Source organism: Hydra viridissima, unplaced genomic scaffold, assembly GCF_058129835.1.
Source record: "Hydra viridissima isolate aposymbiotic clone 2 unplaced genomic scaffold, HvirCarnegie_v1 scaffold_1, whole genome shotgun sequence".
NCBI lineage: Eukaryota > Metazoa > Cnidaria > Hydrozoa > Anthoathecata > Hydridae > Hydra > Hydra viridissima.
Window position 1 is genome coordinate 24,237,406 of NW_028324300.1, and position 24,295 is coordinate 24,261,700.

At 28.0% G+C, this 24,295-nt stretch overlaps 3 protein-coding genes across 4 annotated transcripts in view; 1 reads left to right on the forward strand and 2 right to left on the reverse strand.

Moving 5' to 3' along the window:
• LOC149894028 (NACHT, LRR and PYD domains-containing protein 10-like) overlaps positions 1-24,295 on the forward strand; it is a 60,103-nt gene that overhangs the window by 32,327 nt on the left and 3,481 nt on the right. The window contains exons 2-5 of the mRNA XM_090076611.1: positions 1,282-1,563; positions 1,990-2,061; positions 9,149-10,486; positions 16,993-17,025. Coding sequence (XP_089932737.1) covers positions 1,282-1,563; positions 1,990-2,061; positions 9,149-10,486; positions 16,993-17,025 — 1,725 coding nt within the window. The remainder of the gene's footprint in view (positions 1-1,281; positions 1,564-1,989; positions 2,062-9,148; positions 10,487-16,992; positions 17,026-24,295) is intronic.
• LOC145186830 (uncharacterized) lies at positions 17,982-21,063 on the reverse strand. Of its 2 annotated transcripts, none has more exons than XM_090076622.1 (10): positions 20,565-21,063; positions 20,397-20,486; positions 20,238-20,303; positions 19,921-20,001; positions 19,717-19,752; positions 19,102-19,164; positions 18,801-18,970; positions 18,461-18,525; positions 18,250-18,356; positions 17,982-18,137 (listed from the first exon to the last, which is right to left on the reverse strand). In XM_090076622.1, the coding sequence occupies exons 1-10, from the start codon at positions 20,788-20,790 to the stop codon at positions 18,025-18,027; spliced, it is 1,017 nt and encodes a 338-aa protein (XP_089932748.1). In that variant the 5' UTR covers positions 20,791-21,063; the 3' UTR covers positions 17,982-18,024. The 2 variants fall into 2 exon arrangements, with proteins under 2 accessions (XP_089932748.1, XP_089932747.1); XM_090076621.1 differs by having other exon boundaries at positions 19,921-20,037.
• LOC149894031 (uncharacterized) lies at positions 21,132-23,900 on the reverse strand. Its single transcript, XM_090076612.1, has one exon. It carries the CDS (start codon positions 23,110-23,112, stop codon positions 21,142-21,144), a length of 1,971 nt encoding a protein of 656 aa, XP_089932738.1. The 5' UTR covers positions 23,113-23,900; the 3' UTR covers positions 21,132-21,141.

Consider the following 24,295-nt stretch of genomic DNA (forward strand, 5'->3'; position numbering starts at 1 on the left):
TGTGTCAATAAAAAAATTCTGATTAATACAGTCTTTGCTAACTTGTAATACTGGGAAACAATTGAGTTTGAAATCAAAATCGCGTGCTATGTTAGTGTGTTTTCAAAAAATAAATGTTACATTTCACCTTTTTCTTATTTGTTGAAAGTTTGCAAAATGCGCTGAAAAAGTGTTTGCTGCGTCTGTCTGGAATATAAAAGTGCAAGATCAAAGAAGTTAATTACAGTTTCTGAACCTATCATTCAGAAAATAAATGCTTTTGTTAATTACAAATATGATCCTAACTTAGAAGTATATTCTGCAATGATTTGCTCTACTTGTCAAAGAAACCTTTACCTTATTGACTCAGGCAAAAGTACCGCAAGAAGTTCTTGGTATTCAAAAGTATTTATAAAATTTTATCAAAATAGTTATAAAATTTATTTATTTTAAGCCCTTATATTTTAAGGTTGTTCAAAAATATGTTACAAATGGTATTGTGTTCGAACAACAAATATTCTTTAAATAAAAAACATCACATCAAAACCAATTTAATAAAATTACAATTAAAAGTAAGTTGTAAAGTTGTTAATCAGTCGTAAACCTTAGTGCTTTAGCCTTCGGTTTTGATGCTTTACAGGCAGAACAGTTGGCTTCAAATATCATCATGTACTTCATGAAAATATACAGCTAAGTCATTGAGGTTTTCACATATCATTAAAATGAACTGTTGAAAAGGATTGATATTTATCAGGTTACTTTGACCTGTTGTAACTAATTGCTTAAAATGATCTATTTATCTCATTTGAAGATTTGAGGCTGAAATAACAAATCATGTTGTTTTTTATTGATTAGTTTAATTCCTCTTTTTCTGAAAATAAACAAAAAACCTGCACAATCTCACATATGCAAATTGTCAAAACAATTTAGAAGTGCTGAATTTGAAAATCATCATAATACCTTGTATAAGCATTTTATTACATTTAGTACTTCAGAGTTTTTAGCAATTAGGAAACACTTTTATATTTTGCTGAACAAATTTTCAAGCTTGAAGTAAATTGATAGCTATAAAGTATCTGAAATCAGCTGAGCTATTAATATACCTTAGGTTTTTTTTAATGTTGTCTCTTGAAAGTTCATTTGGACTTTAACTTTCAAGTATTGTATTATAATTTTACATTAAGCTGTTTTAGTTATATGTATCTTCGAAAGGTTTAAATTTTTTAAAAACAAAACATTTCTCATTTGTAATTTTTTTGTCATATTTTATGTTGTTTTTTTTAAATCTTTTTAATATTTCAGGAATAAAACAAAGTGATGAATTGACACCAATAATATGTGATAAAATAAGTCATAAAATCACAACAGGTTGGCAAAGACTTGGAAGATATCTTGGTTTGGATGAAAATGTACTAGCCCACATTGATAATGATAAACCAAATACTCATGAGAAAGCGGCACAAGTTCTAAATAAATGGAAGCAAAAAAAAGGATATGCAACATGGAAACAGTTAAAACCTGTCCTAGAAAAATTGGAGCGTAAAGATATAATTCTGGAAATCGAACTGGATCATTCTTCTTTGTGTATGTAATCTATATAATCTATGTAATGCATGTAATGTATGCAATGTATGTATGAATGTATGTATGTATATATGTATGTATATATGTATGTATATACGTATGTATGTATGTATGTATGTATGTATGTATGTATGTATGTATGTATGTATGTATGTATGTATGTATGTATGTATGTATGTATGTATGTATGTATGTATGTATGTATGTATGTATGTATGTATGTATGTATGTATGTATGTATGTATGTATGTATGTATGTATGTATGTATGTATGTATGTATGTATGTATGTATGTATGTATGTATGCATGTATTTATGCATGTATGTATGTATGTATGTATGTATGTATGTATGCATGCATGCATGCTAGCATGTATGTATGCATTTATGTGTATGTATCATCGTTTTAGTTTATTATTCTCTAAGGTTTGAACAACCCTTCTGCTATGTCACCAGCTGTGTTCCAGAACAAAGATATGGCTCCAGATTCCCTACAAGGTATTTTTCTTTTGCATAAATGATTTTTTTTTTTTCTTATTTTGATTGTAATGAAGCCATACATAGCCTATTTGAAATGTAACTCCATTACTCTGTTCTTGATTATTGTGGTAAAATAAGATCCTTAGTAGTTTAAGTGTTTTAGTATAAATGGATTATTAGATATGGACATAGTTAGTTGAATCCTTTTAAACTTTAATGAGAAACAGTACATTAAGTGAGTTGGTGAATATCCAATCCAAGGATAAGTTAGAGATAGGGTAAGAGTAAATACAGTAATTGTTTTGTGTTCACTAAGTTACTTTATCTCCCTTATTACTTAATCAATTTGATTTTAACACTTAAATTTCATTTTTTTTATTTTATAACCTCCCTTTTATTTCTTATACTTATGAGTCATAGCTTAAAGTATTCTTGTAACATTTTAAAAAAATACTTACAATAATAAAATAAACCATGAATAATGCAATATGTCTAGCAACTGAAACAATCTGAAGATTTCAAAAGGATTGCATTTTCTTATTTTTAAGTTTCAGTGCCCAAAATTCAATGTTTTTTCATACTAAGAAAAAGAAAGACAAGGTCAAGATGGATTTTCTTAAGTGATATTTATGTTATTGCAAATTTTCAGTACTTTATATAAACCATTCTTTTTAGAAAAGTCTAAAAATATTTAATGTTAAGTATTCGTGTAATTTTGTAAAACATATTGCATTTTGTACTTTAAAGGGATGTTAGTTTAATGCTACATTTGTGACAGAATTTTGAGCCAACAACAAATATTACAAATTTTTTCTTATTGAGTTAGATTTTTAGTAATATGCTATGTAATTGCAAATTTTGAGGAGCAGGTTTTTTAGAATCTTTTAAATATTTCTAAAAAGGTTTTCTTGGTGTAGGTCTTAAAAAAGACAAAAAGTTTCAAAGTCATGTAGAAGATACATTTAAATTAAATTATTAATTAAACTGACCAAAACAGAGATAGAAAAGATTATTGTAATTTGATATAGTTAATTAGCTGCATTTAATCAAGAAATGCATTTTTAACACTCTGACCATGCCAGCATATCACAAAGCTGACTGAAACAGTTCTTTCATTCCTCATCAGCCAGATCTTTTTCTTCTTGTATCAGATGCCTTTGGATTTTCACCATACAATAATTTTTTAATTAAGATAATGTTCTGCTCCAAAGCAAATTTTTTCTCATGGCAAGCTGGACTACAAAATGTTCATTAAAGACATTTGTTTATTAATTAATTAATTTAAGTATAACATGCAGCATAATCAAAAGTCATGGATATATGTTGAAATGTCTTAACAAAAACATTAAATGTTTTTGCAGGAAAAATACTGATGCCAGTTTGCTTAGGTCCCTTTTATCATGATAGTAAATTTAGTTGTAGAATCGCTGGCACTAATTACGACAGTAGTTCTACTGTATTTTGAACTTTTTGTGATTAGCAAAGTTGTAGTTTTCACTGAAGTGAAAATGTATAAGTAGTTAAATATACAAAGTATTAATTGTTTGTGGCAAACACACAATCTTTCTTTCTCAATTTTGTTAATGCTTTCTCTTCCTTATGGTAAACTGATCAAACATTTTATTATACAAGTTTATGAGTTACTGACCAACTTCACCTTGATCTCTTAACAGATGTTTATAGAGAATTTCTCCAAATAGCTGTAGGACTGGTTGAATTGGGCATGTTGATAATGCTTCAAAATCCTGGTGCTTTCTACAGAGCATGTTGGATGGCCTAGGCCATCTACTCAATTAAATGGGAATTGCTTTTTGATGACAACGAATCTGCTATGACTACAGAGAATCCACCGATTCATAAAGTTTTTGGTTAGTATCTACCTTCAGCATGGTTCTCATCTGGAGTAATTGTTGATGCACCATATAATGACATCTAACTCATCCAAAGTCTCAATACCTACAATATTATTGGCTTGTAGACTATCGGTTTGAAGATGTTATTGTGTCACTCATGGTCTTGAGCTCTGAACAGGTGACCCTCTCTTTGTTTTGTATTGTATCTCTTTTGTCAGGAAAAAGCACATTTTGCATCAGGATTTAGAGATGATTGAGAAATGCATCTACTTAAGACTTTGCTCCATGCAGTGCAGGAATTATCTATCTCTAGAAGTTTTTTTCAACACCACCACCATTGGTAACAGTTTTTTAGAAATTCCAGTTACATAGTGAGCTGAAAACCAATCTTACAAGATTGCATCTGAGTCATTTAGTAATTTGGCCTGTGTTAATGGTTGTGTCAAATGTTTTGTTGCTCTTATAGAGAATTTCAATCCCACAATAACAAAGGATGAAGAACAAAAAGAGTACTTTTTTCACGCTCTGGAAAAACACTGGAGTGAATTTGCAAAGTTAAATCACACCAATCTCTACTCATTTAGAAATGAACTGTTTTGCAGTTTTAAACAAAAAATCTGATGTAATGATATGTTATTATCAAGACATTAATGTTCTATTTTGTAATACTTAACAAAGTTTTATCAAAAGTATTATCCATTTGTAATTTTGTACTTTTGTTTTTGTATTTGTGTCATAGCACTGAATACTCATATAGCATATTATCCTATTGAAATTTTGTGTTTTTATGACTGATTTGAAGAGAGCTTCAAAAATCTGTCACACATTTAATGCAGTTTTTGTTATTTTGCAAGATATTCATGAACATTTGGAGACCTCTAAATGTCCATTTATTGAGGTGAAAAATAAATAAATAAAAAATCAGTATGTACAAAACTTTTCAAACATATTTTCTGTTTAACCTTTTAAATCTTACACATTCTTTAAATCAATTTTTGGAAGTACTGTTTTGATTAATGCTGGTATTATAATTTTAATAGTTTTCTCTTTTTTGACTGTATTCAATAGATGAAAATATAGAGCTTTAATTAACTGTAATCAGACATCAGTGATATTGATTTTATTGAATATTTGTGAGTTCAATACCAGATTTTTTTCTAGTATTGAACTTGATCTTAACATGGTTCCTAAAATTGATTTAAATAAAGGTGATTGTATGCTATTGGAAATGGTAATGCTTTAAATTTACCAGTACTAAGAATAATCTGATTGTATCAAATTGAGTTGTAACTCATTGTTAAAATAAACATTAATTTTGTGTTCATTTTTGTTTAATTTTGCAATAATGTAAAAACTTTTTTTTTCACTTAATCCCCAGTCCATTTTTGATCACTTAGAATCTTATATCTAACATTAAATGCTGTTGCTGATTTTCTTTAATCCTCTACAATTAAATTTTTTGATTATATATTGAATATTTTTACTGTTTACTTACTTTTAATGAGATCTTTTATCTTATTCATTTAGCCTGAAGTTTTATTCCATAGAATTTATAGTTTCATGCACTAATTGGCCTCATTTGGAAATACTTCTTGTAAATCATTTTTCTATTTTTTATTATATATGGTGAATTTTCAATCTTCATAGCCTACTCTTTCTTGTTCTCATCATAGTTTAATTCAAAAGTTAAAGTAGTAGCTAATCAGAAAAGTAACATGTAAGAACTTGTTGATGAATAGAATATGATTAACTTCATTTTGTCTTTTTTTAGCATTTTTCAGAATTTTTCTAAAGTTGGTGATGTTATAGTTTTTTTTCTTATATGATAAAACTTAATAAAAGTTACTACATTTAAGACAGAAATATCTAGAAAATAGCTCTACAAAAATTGAGTCACTTGTTGAAACTTAGAAAAAATTTATAAGACTTTAAAGTTGCCTACTTTTACCATTCAAGAAACCGAGAGGGGCTAACCAAGAGTGTTTATAAGGCTATAATTTCTAAACTGCTGCACTTGGAACTCTAAAATGGCAAATTTAACTTATTTACTTAATGTAGAGAATCAATCAGTCTCAAAACTGGTGGAGCTGTGTACCAATGGGAAATTGTGGTCATTTTTTAACACACAGCTTTGAAATTAATTTTAGGCTTTAGAAACACTCTTACACCTTTATTCATTGAGGGATAATCACTTTCACTAAAATTGGGTTCATTGTCACTATCTCTCTCAACCCTTCCCCATACAAAATCGTCTTCTTCACCTTGAAAGTCTTTTATGAGGCTTTTCAAATAGTTTTTTGGGACCTTCAGTTAAATATTTATTAATCTTAATATCAAACCAACTAGGAAAATACACTTTTACTATAAATACAAGTACAAACTTATTTTTTTAATACATTTGAAGTAAAATAATTTGTAGTGATGCTTTTTCTTTTCTTTTTCTTTTTCTGAAAATTCTCTTAAGGTTATAAACATAGTAAAAATATTCGTAAAATATTGTTCTCTTGTATTTATCTGATTTTTATTTTCAATTTTTTTTTTCTTTTACTTTTTTTTTTAAATCTGAAAGTTCTCTAAAGCTTATAAAGTAAAAAAGGTTCTTTAATTGTTGTTCTTTTGTATTTTACTTTTTACAATAGAAGTTAAAGATATTTTTTACATAAACAAAATTTTTGGATAATTTGCTCAATTTCGATAATATAATTATTAGATAAATCATTTGAGACAAAAAACCCCCTGAAGCCATCCATTGAAGAAAAAGAAAGTAACTTGTTATTAGCTGTGTATATGTTACTTGGCAATATGCAACATATTGTTTGAATGTTTTTTGAATATCTTTAAATATAAGATCATTGTTATCATCATTATTATATTATAACATTATTTATAATATAAACTTTTTAGTTTTAATAGATCATATAATAATATTTTTAAACATTGCTATTAATAGTATCATTACTATTGCTGTTACTTTTATTATTGTTGTTTTTAACTTATTATTACAGTTACTGTTAAAATATTATAACTTTCATTATTGTTCACATTATTATTACTAGTGCTTATTATTGCTGTTATTATTATTGTTGTTATTATTATTGTTTATTTATTATTATCATTATTTAATTCTTATTGTTGCTACTACTTTTAATACTTATGTTATTATTACTGTTAATGTTATTGTTAATTTTATTTTTTAGTTCATTAATAGTAGTGTTCTTTTACTGTTAATGCTATTATTTTTATTATTATTATTATTATTATTATTATTATTATTATTATTATTATTATTTTTATTAAACAACAAATATTTTTATGTAAAGTAGAAGAGAAAAATTGGCAATAATACTTCAAAAACAAAAAAAAATCAAAGATAGGTAATTTGCTTAATAGAAATTTATGATAAAAACAGACATTACGATGAGATCATGTAAGTGAAGAGCACTACACAAGTAATCTATTATAAATAGATTACTTGTGCATTGCTCTTTACTGCAAAGAAACTTGCAAATAAAATTGTAAAGAAACTACGAAATATTTTTGAAATATCCTTAATCAGATCAATAAAAGTTATTTCTTTAACCAAATCAAAGTATCTTAATGTAGTTTTTTTATTCAGTAGCATGTTTTAAAATGTTATTTACAAATTAAATACAACATTGTTTAATAGGAGCTTAAAAATAAGAAATAAAAGTTACAACTTCAGACAAACAAAAGTTATTTTTTAAAATCATTTTATTTTGGGAACCTCATTTAATTTTTCTAATGAATTTTCAACATGATAAAAAATTATACGCAAGTTTTTATTCAGATTATTTGATTTGTATTTGGCTTTTAATTTTTAGAAAAGTTGTTATTACTATTATTGTTCTTATTATAATTGTTATTATTATTATTGTTCTTATTATTATTGTTCTTATTATTATTGTTATTATTATTATTGTTATTATTATAATTGTTATTATTATTATTGTTATTATTATTATTGTTATTATTATTATTGCTATTTTTATTATTGTTATAACTATTATTGTTATTATTATTATTGTTATTATTATTATTGTTATTATTATAATTGTTATTATTATTATTGTTATTATTATTATTGTTATTATTATTATTGTTATTATTATTATTGTTATAACTATTATTGTTATTATTATTATTGTTATTATTATTATTGTTATTATTATTATTGTTATTATTATTATTGTTATAACTATTATTGTTATTATTATTATTGTTATTATTATTATTGTTATTATTATTATTGTTATTATTATTATTGTTATTATTATTATTGTTATTATTATTATTGTTATTATTATTATTGTTATTATTATTATTGTTATTATTATTATTGTTATTGTTATTATTGTTATTATTATTATTGTTATTATTATTATTGTTATTATTATTATTGTCATTATTATAATTGTTATTATTATTATTGTTATTATTATTATTGTTATTATTATTATTGTTATTATTATTATTGCTATTATTATTATTGCTAATATTATTATTGTTATTATTATTATTGTTATTATTATTATTGTTATTATTATTGTTATTATTTTTATTAGTATTTATTTTTTTATTATTATTGTTATTATTACTGTTACACATTTTATCATGTAATTTAAAAAAATATTTAATAATAATAATTTAAAAATAGTTTAATAATAAACAGTTTATATGTAATAAACAATAAACAAATGTACAATACAAGAAAAATCCAGCACTTAAAAAGTAATTGATTTTATCAAATAATAATAACAGTGCAAAAGCCAAGCATTTAACAAAAGTTTTATATTAAAAAAAAGTGTTTATATTTGAACTGGTTGTTGTAAAATTTAAATCACTCATTGATTGTTATAACTTTTCTTGTATACCTTTTACTTAAAAGAATAAAGATGGTGTAAGATTAAGTTATAAATAAAAGAATAATAATTAAATGAAAATATGGTCTAAGCTAGATTCAAAGTATGAAATAATAGTTTTTAATATAAAATTCACCTCAGGTAAATATTTTCAGTCATTTATTTAAATAAATGTGTATTAGGAATCTATTTCTAACTGTCTATGGATTTTCAACATAAAATCATAAATTAATTTTTTTTTTTTAGAAACTTTTAAATTCTGAAAACAAATATATATATACGTATGATTTTATATTTAAGTTGAAAATAAGTTCTGCATTAAAAACAAAATGAAAATGTTTTTTAGTGTAAAATTCTTTTTTGTTCTTTCAGAAATGCGTGAAGCGCTGAAAAAATATTACCTTAAAACTTATGGAAAAATGGATCAAATCGTGCACTTTGTAAAAACTCCAGCTAAAGTTCAACTCTTAGATAAGTTCATTGGACTGACTGTAGTTGATGCAGATGAAGTGGAAAAAGACATCGTAAGTATTGCTGAGCGAGAGTTATTTCTTCAGAGACAAATGAACTATAAGCCAATCAAGTTTGATGAAGTATTTTCAAAGGAACTCCCTTTACTCTTGATATCTGGTATTGCTGGAATTGGAAAAACGTGTTTGCTCAGAAAGTGCTTACTGGACTGGGCTAATGGAATCTTATGGAAAAATGTGGATCTTGTTTTTTATCTTGAATGTAGAAAGTTAAATCAGCTTCAAAACATTGGTAGCATGAATGAACTGTTAAAAGTTTTCTACAAAGATTTTTTTCAAGAGTGCAATGTTTGTGGGCATTTTTCTATTCTGTTTGTGATAGATGGTTTGGATGAGTTTGCTCACTTAGATAAATTAATAAAGCATAATCTACTCAATCCAAGTAAAAAATCCATCATTAATGCACTTGCAGAAGTATTGAATATTCAAAAATACAAATGTGTTGTTGCTGGTAGAGTTGGAGCTATATCACAATACAAAGATAAAGTAACAGAATGTGCAGACAAGTTAACCATTCAAATAATGGGTTTTAATGAAAATGGAATTAACGAGTATGTTGAAAACATTGGTGAAAAAAAAGAGTGCATTAAAAATGTTCTTAAAGAGTCTTACAATGCTAAAGCGATGGCATCTGTTCCATTTTATTTATCAGCAATGTGTGCAACAATTGCTGCAAGTGATTTCTATTCTTTCAACACTATGACTGAGTTGTATTGCTCTATTTTTTTATATTTTTTTCAAAGACACATTTGTAAATCCGATGAAGCAGTTCATAAAATGATGCAAAGTGAGAGTAACAAGCAACATGTGTTAAGAATTTGTAAAGTTGCATGGGAGTTGTTCAATCAAGGTAAAATTCTTTTCTCCCAAGATGAAATGAAAGGTATTGTGAATGACTTTAATGAAGTTGAAAATGAACTTTTGGGTTTCATTGAAAGAGTTGAATCACAACTGGGTTATCAATATCAGTTTGCTCACCTCACTTTACTGGAGTTTTGTGCTTCGGTTCATGCAAATGTTTATTTGAGTACTGAAGAGATTATGCATAACGTAAAGTTGCGTAGTTGTTTGCCTATGATCTGTGGACTAGCAAATGAAAACAGAAGAAGTTTTGTGAGATTTCTTGCTGACTTGAAGAATTCAAATGAAGAAAGGAATTCATTGCTTAATGCTGTACTTGGTAAGTTCAATTAAAATGTTAAAAAAACATAACACTTTGTTTGAGCTTTCATCGTTAGTTTATTATGGTTATAATGAGTTCTATATTTGTTTCCCTTATATGTTCTTTATTTACATAGAATTTTTTATATAGATTTTATTATAATCTAATTGCATTTTTTAACTATTTTTTTGAGTAAGTAGTAGAATGATTAAATAGTCAGTTTCCATTAAAAAGCACCTACAGTAGGATGTTAAACAGCCATAATTTTTTTTTCTCAAAAAATCGTTACTTGAGTAAATGAATTCTTTCATATCACTTTTAAATATGTTGACAGACTTTGTTAAGTTAAAAATATTAATCAACTGAAAAAAAACAACAACAAAGGAATGACAACTACCAAAAACTTGTAATCTTTAACAAATACAGTAGATTAAAATTAGGCCAAACAACGTTTTAATGGAGGATAAAGTTCAATATCTAAAAGATGTTTTTCATAAAATATAAAATAAGTTTAGAAGAAAATTGTAGTTTCGCATGAAAGAAATCGTTTATAGTTATGCGTAAACGCCATTATATCTTTGTAAAATTTAACACAATTTATATACAACTTTATTCCCTTGGCATTCACATATCTTTTTGCACATACAATTATTAAAAAGTAACGCTATAAAGACATCTTTTATGCACGCAATTATTCCCAAGTAACGCTGTAATTACACTCCCCCTTGGTCATAACGACCACTTCACCTCATGGGCTATATCGCTCAGGTGCCATCCTTTTTCGGGTGCTTCTTCGCAACATTAGCGTCTGGTTTTTCTCGTCTTCAGTCAACACAACGCACAGGTCTTCATCATCTTCTAGATCCTCATTCGATTTGTTATTAACTCTTACGTGTCTAAGGTCACGTATGTGTCGGCACACTTTGTTCACTTCTACCGTTTGCTCCGAAATGATTCCTGTAACTCTTCCAATCTTGTATTGAGAATCGCATTGGTTATCTGGGGGCTTTACCCATACTTCATCGCCAAGTTTAAACTTGTTGGTGATAGATCTTCTTATGAGAATCATGTGCGTTTTTATCGTCGTCAATTCCTCTAACTCTAATTTCGTATTGGTATAATTTATTTGAGGGTGCGGTAGAAGAATTACAATATCCTTTTAGACTGACGTTATACCAATAACGTCAGTCTAAAAGATTACTGCCTCGGGTATGCTGCACGGAACTCTCTTCGCCGTTCTTTTTACTGCTCGATGGCATCGTTCTGCAATTCCATTCCCTGAAGGAATGTAAGCGCACCTGAAGCGAAGTTTAACGTTCCATTTGTTCATAAACTGTGAAAACAATGTGCTTCGAAATGCTGTGTCATTATCCGTCTGAATTTCGTTTGGGCCGCCTCGTTCAAGGAAGATTCCGTTTAATTCCTCAATGACACATGCACTAGTTTGGTCTTTAAGATGGCGCCTTATTGCATATCGTGAAGGCCCACAGTCAATCAGGGTAAGAAAGTGTTGCCCCTCATAATGAGTTATATCCATTCCAAGCCGTTGCCAAGTCCCTTTTACTTCGATCTTCCCTCTCGGCCACTTTATCGGACTTGAATCAATTGATTGGCAGGCTACATATTTTTCAACCACTTGTCTGACTTCTTCCCTGCTTACCGATGGGTCAATTCCACGAACAAAATACAATGTTCTCTTCACACCAAAATGTCCTGTGGACTTATGAACATGGTTTTTTCTTTGGGAGATAGAGATGCACTAATCGTCCACCTGCAACAAGCTCAGTGGGCTTATCGATCATTTTCAACCAACTTCCAGGCACTCGAGTAAACACACTGTATTTCCATTTGGCGCGGTGATTCGAGTTTGGCTAACACCTTCGCACTTCTGTTGTTGTCCATTTACGGTTACCATGCTAACTTCTTCCTTCGTTATTTTTGTTGCACATTTTTTATAAATGATGTAGCAGGTACATCCTGAGTCAATTGACACATCTTGAAATACACCGTTAATATCCAAGAGTATGGTAGGTAACGCCATTACTGATTGTTTAGGGAGAGTAATGGCGCAGACGCCTTCTCCCTCACTCCGTTTTTTGGACACATTCTCAATGTGTCCATACTCTTGACACAAGTAACACTGCACAACGCTTGACTCCGGTCTTCTACTGAACTTGTTTCGATTATTATTCCTTCTTAGATGACAACTCTCGCAAAGTGATTGGGAAGTTTGCACTCTTAGCACACTGATTGTGTTTTATCTTCTAGCAATCTTGGATCACTACTTTTCAATGCAGCTACAGCAAATTTTTCCACCATCCCATTGTTTCGTTCCTCAATCATTAGAGCCCTTGCTCGCGCAAGTATTTTTATAGTTGTAAGATCGTGCATACGAGAACTCGATCTCAGCATCCGCCAAACTTCCTCGGGGAGCCCAGCAAAAAAGGCACACGCGATCGCTTTGTCTGGTAGCCCACCAATTAGGGTAGATAGTCTTCGCAGTTCCGCCAAGTAGACATTAACTGCCTCTCCATGTTTCAGCTTTCTCGTGACAAACTGATCGTAGGCTGTAAGTGCATCAACGGCAAAAGCTTTAAGCAAATACTCTTTATTCTCTCAAAATTTTCTTTATCAGTCTCTGCTAACTGTTGATATACCACGAATGCACCTCTGCCAGATCGGTCACACCAATTAATTTACATACCAATTCAACCTTTTCCAGCCACTCTGCAACTGACTGTTTATCGTTCCCACTAAACTCCGGAATTAACTTTAAATTAAGTTTAGTTGACATTTCGCTAAAATAGCTTGTAGTTTCGCATGAAAGACATTGTTTATAGTTATGCATAAACGCCAATGTATCTTTGTAAAATTTAACACAATTTATATACAACTTTATTCCCTTGGCATTGACACATATCTTTTTACACATACAATTATTTACAATTAACGCTATAATGATATCTTTTACACACACAATTATTCACAAGTAACGCTATAATGGCATCCTTTTAGGCACAAAATTATTCCCAAGTAACGCTATTATTACAAAAATGTATTTAAAAACTTGAAGCTTTATGTTTTTTATTGGTATATTTTGTTTTCATGTAAACAGGATCTTAATATAATCAACAGTTTAAGATTCATATAAATTGAGTTTCGTACTACAAATGCTTGATTTAAGTATCTTAAAATTTTGTTCTATAATTTACATTTAATGTAAAACTTTCAAATACTTTTATCTCTCTGCAGCTCAATATTTTTGTAAGAACCTCCCAAACATTTTTTATGTGGCTTTTAAAAGCATAAAGTAGCTCTAGAAGACTGACCTCATAGTTTGCAGATTTGATTGAACTAATGAATTTAACTTTTAGTTAAAAATTATTAAGCTTTTAATAAACATTTTAAATGTTAAATGAAATATTTTAAATGGCTATCGAAAATTCTATTTCAAAAAATTTTTCATACAACTTTGCTATTTAATTGTCCGACTAATCTTTCTTCAAAAGAATTAACAGCTTTTTTAACTTAAAGATTACAGCGTTTTTAAAATAGCACATATTTTTTATTTCAAAGTTCATTTAGTCAAAACAATCGAACAAAGTTGGAAAAAAGTTGAACAAGAAAACAAAAACAAAAAGAGACATATTATATGAAAATTTTAGATAATGGCATAATACCTTTTTTCTTCTCTCTTCTACTTGTATTTTGTAAATAAAGAAATGCAATATCTGTAACTAGATTTATGTTACAGATATTATACACCATTATTACAGTTTTGAACTGTAAAAGATGTTTTGATATCTCTTCCTGCTCAAAACACAATTTTTTTTTTCAATGTGTTAACATTTGCAAAATAATTGACAAGGTTTTTAACTTCAAGTATTTAGTTATAGACAGTATTTTTCAATTTTAATATTCTATAAAATTCTTTTTACTGGTTTAACTAGTTTCTTCCATGTTAAAGCTAATGATTGATGATTCAATCAATCAATCATTCAATCATTCAATCATTCAATGATGATGATGATGATGATGATGATGATGATGATGATGATGATGATGATGATGATGATGATGATGATGATGATGATGATGATGATGATGATGATGATGATGATGATGATGATGATGATGATGATGATGATGATGATGATGATGATGATGATGATGATGATGATGATGATGATGATGATGATGATGATGATGATGATGATGATGATGATGATGATGATGATGATGATGATGATGATGATGATGATGATGATGATGATGATGATGATGATGATGATGATGATGATGATGATGATGATGATGATGATGATGATGATGATGATGATGATGATGATGATGATGATGATGATGATGATGATGATGATGATGATGATGATGATGATGATGATGATGATGATGATGATGATGATGATGATGATGATGATGATGATGATGATGATGATGATGATGATGATGATGATGATGATGATGATGATGATGATGATGATGATGATGATGATGATGATGATGATGATGATGATGATGATGATGATGATGATGATGATGATGATGATGATGATGATGATGATGATGATGATGATGATGATGATGATGATGATGATGATGATGATGATGATGATGATGATGATGATGATGATGATGATGATGATGATGATGATGATGATGATGATGATGATGATGATGATGATGATGATGATGATGATGATGATGATGATGATGATGATGATGATGATGATGATGATGATGATGATGATGATGATGATGATGATGATGATGATGATGATGATGATGATGATGATGATGATGATGATGATGATGATGATGATGATGATGATGATGATGATGATGATGATGATGATGATGATGATGATGATGATGATGATGATGATGATGATGATGATGATGATGATGATGATGATGATGATGATGATGATGATGATGATGATGATGATGATGATGATGATGATGATGATGATGATGATGATGATGATGATGATGATGATGATGATGATGATGATGATGATGATGATGATGATGATGATGATGATGATGATGATGATGATGATGATGATGATGATGATGATGATGATGATGATGATGATGATGATGATGATGATGATGATGATGATGATGATGATGATGATGATGATGATGATGATGATGATGATGATGATGATGATGATGATGATGATGATGATGATGATGATGATGATGATGATGATGATGATGATGATGATGATGATGATGATGATGATGATGATGATGATGATGATGATGATGATGATGATGATGATGATGATGATGATGATGATGATGATGATGATGATGATGATGATGATGATGATGATGATGATGATGATGATGATGATGATGATGATGATGATGATGATGATGATGATGATGATGATGATGATGATGATGATGATGATGATGATGATGATGATGATGATGATGATGATGATGATGATGATGATGATGATGATGATGATGATGATGATGATGATGATGATGATGATGATGATGATGATGATGATGATGATGATGATGATGATGATGATGATGATGATGATGATGATGATGATGATGATGATGATGATGATGATGATGATGATGATGATGATGATGATGATGATGATGATGATGATGATGATGATGATGATGATGATGATGATGACGATGACGATGACGATGATGATGATTCAATGAAATTCAAAACACGTAATTTTTTTTTTCAAAAACAATAACTTAAATTGAAGGGAAAAACATAAACATAATTAGTTTGGTGTGTAATAATTGTGCAATATCTGTAACATAAATCTAGTTACAGATATTACATTTCTTTATTTACAAAATACAAGTAGAAGAGAGAAGAAAAAAGGTATTATGCCATTATCTAAAATTTTCATATAATATGTCTCTTTTTGTTTTTGTTTTCTTGTTCAACTTTTTTCCAACTTTGTTCGATTGTTTTGACTAAATGAACTTTGAAATAAAAAATATGTGCTATTTTAAAAACGCTGTAATCTTTAAGTTAAAAAAGCTGTTAATTCTTTTGAAGAAAGATTAGTCGGACAATTAAATAGCAAAGTTGTATAAAAAAATTTTTTGAAATAGAATTTTCGATAGCCATTTAAAATATTTCATTAAACATTTAAAATGTTTATTAAAAGCCTAATAATTTTTAACTAAAAGTTGCAATAAGTTAATTTCATTTGTTCAATCAAATCTGCATACTATGAGGTCAGTGTTCTAAAGCTACTTTGTGCTTTTAAAAGCCACATAAAAAATGTTTGGGAGGTTCTTACAAAAATATTGAGCTGCAGAGAGATTAAAGTATTGATTGCTTTTGCCAAAAAAATATTAATTTTTAAATATCACTTTTTGAATTTTTGCTGAACTACAGGATAAATGATTTTTATTTGTTTCATCTTTATTTTTTTGTTTTCATTTCTATTTAAATAAGTTTTTTCTCAAACAAGATTTCATACATCGTGCTTTTTTGTTTTTAGATTTGGTACCAAAAAAAGATTATTTGTTTTTTGGTAAGCATCATTTATTATTTTAATTTATTTAGGGAAGATTTTACATGATCAATTCTTTGAAAATGTGATTGCTTTAATTTCGAGAACATTTCATCGGTTCGTTCCCGCGCCAAAAATTTAAAATAATTGATGAATTTGACTACTTTTCTTCTCTCACCTGCAAAATACCATTGAGCATTTTTAGCTGAATATATCTCTTTTTTTTTTTATAAAAACACGCGAAGAAATTCTTTTGAAAAAAGTTTTAATAGCTGAAAGGAAGTAGTGAAGATTTTTATGAAATGAGTTTTTTCAGTTTGTTTTACGAATAAAATGACTCTCATTTCTTTCAGTATATTGTAAAGATTCAGTATTTTACTAAAAGTAGAGTAAATGTTGTTTTTATCAGTTGCGTTTGTTAACTTGTTGGACTGTTTTGTCAGTTTTATTTGTTTGCCTCGTTTTATGATAAACTACCCAGCCGGCAAAAAGACGTATATAATACGTATTATATACGTATTTAAAAATACAATAATACGTATTTAAACTGTCTTGTATTGGTCTTAAACGCAAACTTTTAATACGTATTATTAAATACGAATTTAAGACGTATTTTAAATACGCGTAGGACGCGTTTTTTTAACATGTTTTAAACTTGTATATAAAATCACGAATTTAAGATTTGCGAACAAGACGTGAATAATATGTTTGCAAGATAACTCAAAAAATATTTTTTCGCGTCGGTTTTTTTAAATTATTTTACTTTTTAGAAAGAATATAATCTTTTAAGATTATATTCTTTCTAAAAAGTAAAACTAGATAAATAATTATTTATCTAAAACATTAATATCTGTGAGTTTAAAATTATAATTTCAAATTCAAATTAACAGTTTTTAATGCGATATTTTTGTAAACTAAATTATATATGCTATTTTTACAGCACAGAAGTTTTGATTTATTAAAAACAACTTAATATATCATATCAATATTTAATTTATTATATTTCACAATACAACATTATCAATTTGATGCTTGATCGCGTTTTAGTTGTCCAGGGGCATTCTTTAGCTTATTTCCTATAGCTGCTGTAAGTGCTTTTATTGTAACGTTACTGAATTGCCTGGTGACTACCTCTAAAACATAAATAATTTGATTTTGAACTATTAATATGGAAAGAAAAAAAGTATACCATATTAAATTAAATATTAATATCCGTTGTGCAATAAAATAAATTAACTTTCTTACCTTGAATCAAACTGAAGAATTCCAAATTCTTAAATGCTATCTTTGCTTCCCCATGTCTAGATGACCCTTTCATGTTCATTTTCGACATAACGGAAATGCTAAATAACCTTAAATAGATTTTTTTAAATTTCTTTTCATATAGATTTATGAAACAGAAATTTTAAAATATATACATTGGGTTATTTATTTTTAACACAAAATTATAACATACCTGTCTAAAATATTGCGTACCATTTCGCCACAATCATTTCCTCCTACACATTTTAACATTTTTATCTATAAACAGATATAACAAATGTTACAATATAAAATGTATATAAAGTTAGAGAGAACTAACCAAAAACTAGTATCACTAAAAACTTCAACATAATGTGTTGAGGACCTAAAAAATAAAGTGTCACATATAACTTGAATGCTCCTGTTTTAACACAGCTAGATTACTAAATAACAAGTAGAATAAACCTAACTAGATATTAACTAGATTACTTAACTTTAATCAAATTTGCTTTTTGCACTCCATGCCTAGGTTTCAAACAAATATATTAACTTACAGCATTACTCCTTATTGCTGCATCTTTCAATTCATCATTTGCAGCATGTAGGTCTGAAATGTCATTAACTTTAACTATATTGATAGCTCCATTGACACTCGGTGTGTTTAATAAACGGTTAATCCCATCTCTAATTTCTATTAACAGTTTTAGGGATTGCTTTCGATATTCTAAATGATATGCGAGAATATTCAGCTATATTCAAAAGAATAATCAGCTATATATAGCTGATTATTCTTTTGAATATAGATTAAAATCACAACTAGAATGGCACAATAACTAATAAAAACATTTAACTCACTTTCTTCAGACATAGAAAATTCATCTTTGTTGTTGTCTTTTGAAGCCACAATGTTAATAATTTCTATAAATAATTTATAACGTTTTAAAGTATTGTTCAAATTTTATTTAGTGGCGGTTTCCAATATAAGCTATAAAAATGTATAACTATGCTTTAACAAACAAAATTTAATAGATATAATATTTTCATAAAGATAATTAGAAATACCATCTGGATTGGGCCACAAATAAAATTTGTCATGCTGTGTTGGGATCTTAATAAATCACTTTACTGACAACTTTAATCAAGATATTAATGAGTATTGCAACTATTATTGAATATCATATTTAATAATAGTACTGTTGGGTATCTTGATTAAGTCGTCAGTAAAGTGATTTATTAAAATTCCATTACAGCATGACAATTTTTACTGCAAGCCCAATCCAGATGGTGTAGCTTCACCAATGTTTATTTCATTGTATAAAAATCAAATGCATGATGTAAAAAAATTTTCATTTTAAATTTACCTTTAATGTAGACACAACACTTGTGATGAATTTAAGAATGCCAGAAAAAATTAAATAAAAACAAACATAACTCTTTAATATATTTTGTAAAAGAGGAAACTAAAATCACCTTCCTTAGCAATTGGCAAATCTTTTGCTTCATATTCTAAAGAAATAGTAATTTAGATGGATTGCAATTTTGAACTTATTTAAAAATACATTTAATTTAAATTATAAATAGCCTTTTGAAGTAAAAATATCAAGCAATTTGAAATCTTAGCACATCCAACAACTATCTTTACATTAATTATTATATATTATCAAACATCCATACTAGATTTTTTAATTGATGTCGTTCCTCTCGTAAACTCAAAGGAACTTGTATGACGTTTTGTTTTTACTGATCCTCTAGACTCTGTATGATTGGTATGAAAATCTACAGTGTGAGATTCTAATGAAAGCATAAATAATAAAATAAATATATACAAATATTTCATAATCTTACTTTTGTCAACTATTGGTAAATCTTGAATTAAGCTTTTTATAAACAAACTTACAGCATTTGTTGAAAAAACTTCTTCTTTTATATGTAGAATGAAAACTTGCATTAATAATAAAGATATGATTAAATATATAATTAAAAAAAAATACTTTTATTTTCCTTGAAAGTGATCATTGGCGGTTTAGGAAGTTCAGGTTCCACACAAGTATTGACTCCTAATAAATAGTTATAAAAATATTTTATAGTTATAAACATATAATTTAAAAACAGTTTAATAGCATTGAGCTATTAATATAAAAATTTATAACCTGCAGCATTTTCCAAATCAATCTCCTCCTCTGTGCTAAATTGCTCTGCTCCAGAAGTAAAATTATAATCAAGACAGAGCTGTTTATCTTCTAAAAAAATCATTACCAATATACTATAACTGGATATATTACAAATATAGATTAAATTAATACAATCAAACCACTTACCATCCACAATTTTAGTTTTAATCCATTTAAACTTCCTCCATGTTTTGTCAATGCCAATTTGTTCCAAAATGGCTCTTTGGACTGACATAGTTGATGGCCAAAATACCACACACTTATTTTCATTTACCCAATGTGCTGGAATTACATCTTCAAATTGAGAACCAGCTTTTTCTTCCCACACAACTCTTGTCCAAAGTAACTTATTTTTAATAGTTTTGCTTGCCATATTTAACTAAACCAAGGCTAATATAAAAATAATTATCAAAGATTTTGTTTTTATGTTTGACTAATTAGTAGATCATTGAATTAGAGAAAGTTATTTAAGCCAGTTTTCTATCATGCCCCATTGCAGTATGGTTGGTTAAATCTATTTTAATTAATACCACCTTAATCTTTTTTATACCAAAATGATTTATTTATACAAAAATTAAAATTGAGAAAATTTAAGGAGTATTTAATATAATCAATTTTTATGTTAAATGTTATATATTTTAAAAAATCTGCAATTAAATTAAAAAAAATTATTGTATTTATAAACATTAGTTTTATTTTATACAAAGATCACTTGTAAATAAAATCAAATAAATTCATGAACTAATGACATACAAATAAAACCATTTTTATAAGGTAACACAACAGCTTTTCGGATAAGTTTTGACTTGCATAACATTTTTTGGCAAAAACGAATCTTTTTCATATCTATTATACCAACATTTAACTCCTTAGAATCAATTGGACTTTTATACAAAGATACAAGCTGGTCATTCTTAAAAGTATCACATATACAATTTTCTCCATCTATCTCTTTAATAAAACAGAAAGTGCTGTCCTCTAATAAAAACAACGAGTCACGAAAACGAGTACTTACTTTATTGACCAGGGTTTTTGTGTTTTTCATAAAATGTAAATTCTCCAACTCAGAAAGATGTTTTGCTACTTGCAATATAGGACTTTTGGAGTTTTTTATATACTTCTTTAATGTTTGCATATATTTTTCAAAAGGAAATGAAGATAACTTATTTAAAGAACACCCAAAATTTTTTACATTATCATGAACATGTGTAATACAATGGACATTGTATACACAAAACATATTTCCATATAAAAACTTGGCTTTCTTGCAAAAATATACCAATAAATTGTTAGCATTATCAAGATAGTAACTACGAAATTCATCATTTTCAGACAATAAAATACGCATTGCAATGCTAAATGTCAAAAAATGTTCATATATTGCATCTGAAACAATGCCCTTTAAAACAATAACACCTAAATAAAGTAAAAATTCCCTAAACTCTGTTGCCTTCCAAAATAATAAATCTTCTAAAGATCGTGGTTGCCTTGCAAAATCTGAAGGGAGTTTACCGTTAAAAGAAATAAGTTTAGCAGATATTTCTAATATCTGTGAATTTGATAATTTGCATATCCTAGGACCAGATTTTAGAAAGATTAATATTCTTTTTGTAATTCCAAGGCACACTAAGTGCATGTAATCTAAAATGAAACCTTTAATGCAGTCAAAATCATCTATTTTAACTGATGGCGATAGCTGCACCTGATGGCTATTTATATACAGAAATTGATTAAAATCTTCCTTTTTACGAAGCGGATAACTGATATCATCATTATATACAGTTCTATTACTATCACGAGAACCTTTTACTTGACATCGCTCACATGCATTATAACCTGTATGACCAAATATACACTTAAGAAAGGTTCGTGCAGGTGCATCACATATAAAAGCTTTAAGTTTTACATCATACATCTTATCATTAAAGTGAATACCATCAATTCTCAAAATATTTATTTCATTTATAAAATCATCAAGATAATCTGTAACACAATTAGGTTTGCTTGTTCCAGAATATAAAGCAATAGTAGAAACATTTGAGCCATCAAATTTACCCAAAATAGGCCAAAGCTGAACTTTTGATGATTTGAATAAAGGAAGCCCATCAACGTTGATATATAGGTTGATAGAATCATGGTTTAAATGAAAACTTGGAAGAAAAACTAACTGCTTTAATACTGCACATTTTATACCAAAATAAATATATTCTCCGCTACATTTTTGTTTATAATCAATCTCTCTAGGAGTTTTTAGCAATGTACGTGAATCTTTTGGCAAGTAGCAATGTCCACTTTCCCTTAAAAGTTTAAGTAAATCGTCCATGCAAGATCTTGACAGATTGTATTTACATGATAAACTAACTAGACCATAAGTAATATCTTTATCTCCATCATCACTGTGACCACTATCATCGTCTAATGTAGAATGCATTGCTGGAACAGTATCAAGATCACATTCATCATAACTTCGGTCAGACTCTAACGATAAGGATTTTGGTGTGCTGTCTGATTCAGAGAGCACACCAAAATCGATATTTTCATTTATCGTCTCGTTAGTGCAAACTGAAACTACATTTTTAACACATAAAGTATCAGCAACCAAAGAGTTATCTTCAATAGAACTAAAACTATCCTCCTCTTTAACGATTTTCTTAAGTTCAGCATTTAATCTTCTGTATTTACGATAATACGCCATTTCTTTAAATGTTAACCAACATAAAACGTGCTCGATTTGGCTTTACGACGCGGAAACTGAAAACCTCTTATTAAAAGTACCTCGTATTGAAAGTACAGCTCAAACAATTTATTTAGCTCATGTGTAGTATACAGGTATACGTATTTAAAACGTATACAATTTGTATTATCTTTATAATACGAATATAAGACGAATAGAATACGTATTGGATACGTCTTGTGCCGGCTGGGTATTAGTTTTAACATATTTTCTATTTTTTTATTTGTTTTTTTTCAGTATCAGTTTTATTAGTTTTTTAAATTTCCAGAAAATAGTTATTAGTTATCAATTTATTAGGGATCAATAGGTTAGTTTGTGTATAAGACAATTGTAAAGTTTTATATTGATAAACATTCATTTTACTTCTAAATTTGAAACCGTGAACATTAATTGTAGTATTGTTCGTCTAGTTTGACTTAAAAAGAGTTGATTTTATACTTTCATTGATCCGTTGAAATTCTTTGTGAAAATTAGTTTTCAATGTGACAAAAGCCCGTTAGCAGATTTTTGAGTACTAGAATCATTTACACTTAACTTTAATTTATCGACCTTCGAAAATCGACTTCTTTCGACCTTATCAGTAGGTCAACTCTAGAGAGTGAAATACCCAAATAACCACTTATTCAAGTTTTATGTAAACTTTTTTGTCTAAACTACTTCTCTATAAAACACCCCTCCCCCATTCACCCCCTCCTCTCTTTTAAAGCTTGTCTCCCTTTAGCATATTAGAAGAGGCAGAAAAAAAAAAAAGAAAATCAACTTAGAAATATCTATTTCTTTACAAATAAATCTTTTCATTTATTTAAGAACTTTTTGATGATTGAAAACTCACAAAAAATTAAAAAACGAGGAAAACACTACTGCTCTTTTTAATCAAATATTGCACCCTCCTAACTCTGTGCTTCATTGAACTGAAATATTTCGTCCTCACCTAAGACATATAGCTGTGAGCCAGCATTTTCCTACCCATCAATATTTAAGAAAAGAGAGGACGCTGTGTATGTGCATAAAAAATCTTAAGAATCTATATTTACCTCCTACTGAATTGAAAAGTAAGATTTAATAATTTGAGAACTAACCAATAAATGGCAAATCAAAACATAAACTCAGCTCTGAAAATAAGTAGGTTTTACTTTAAGATTTT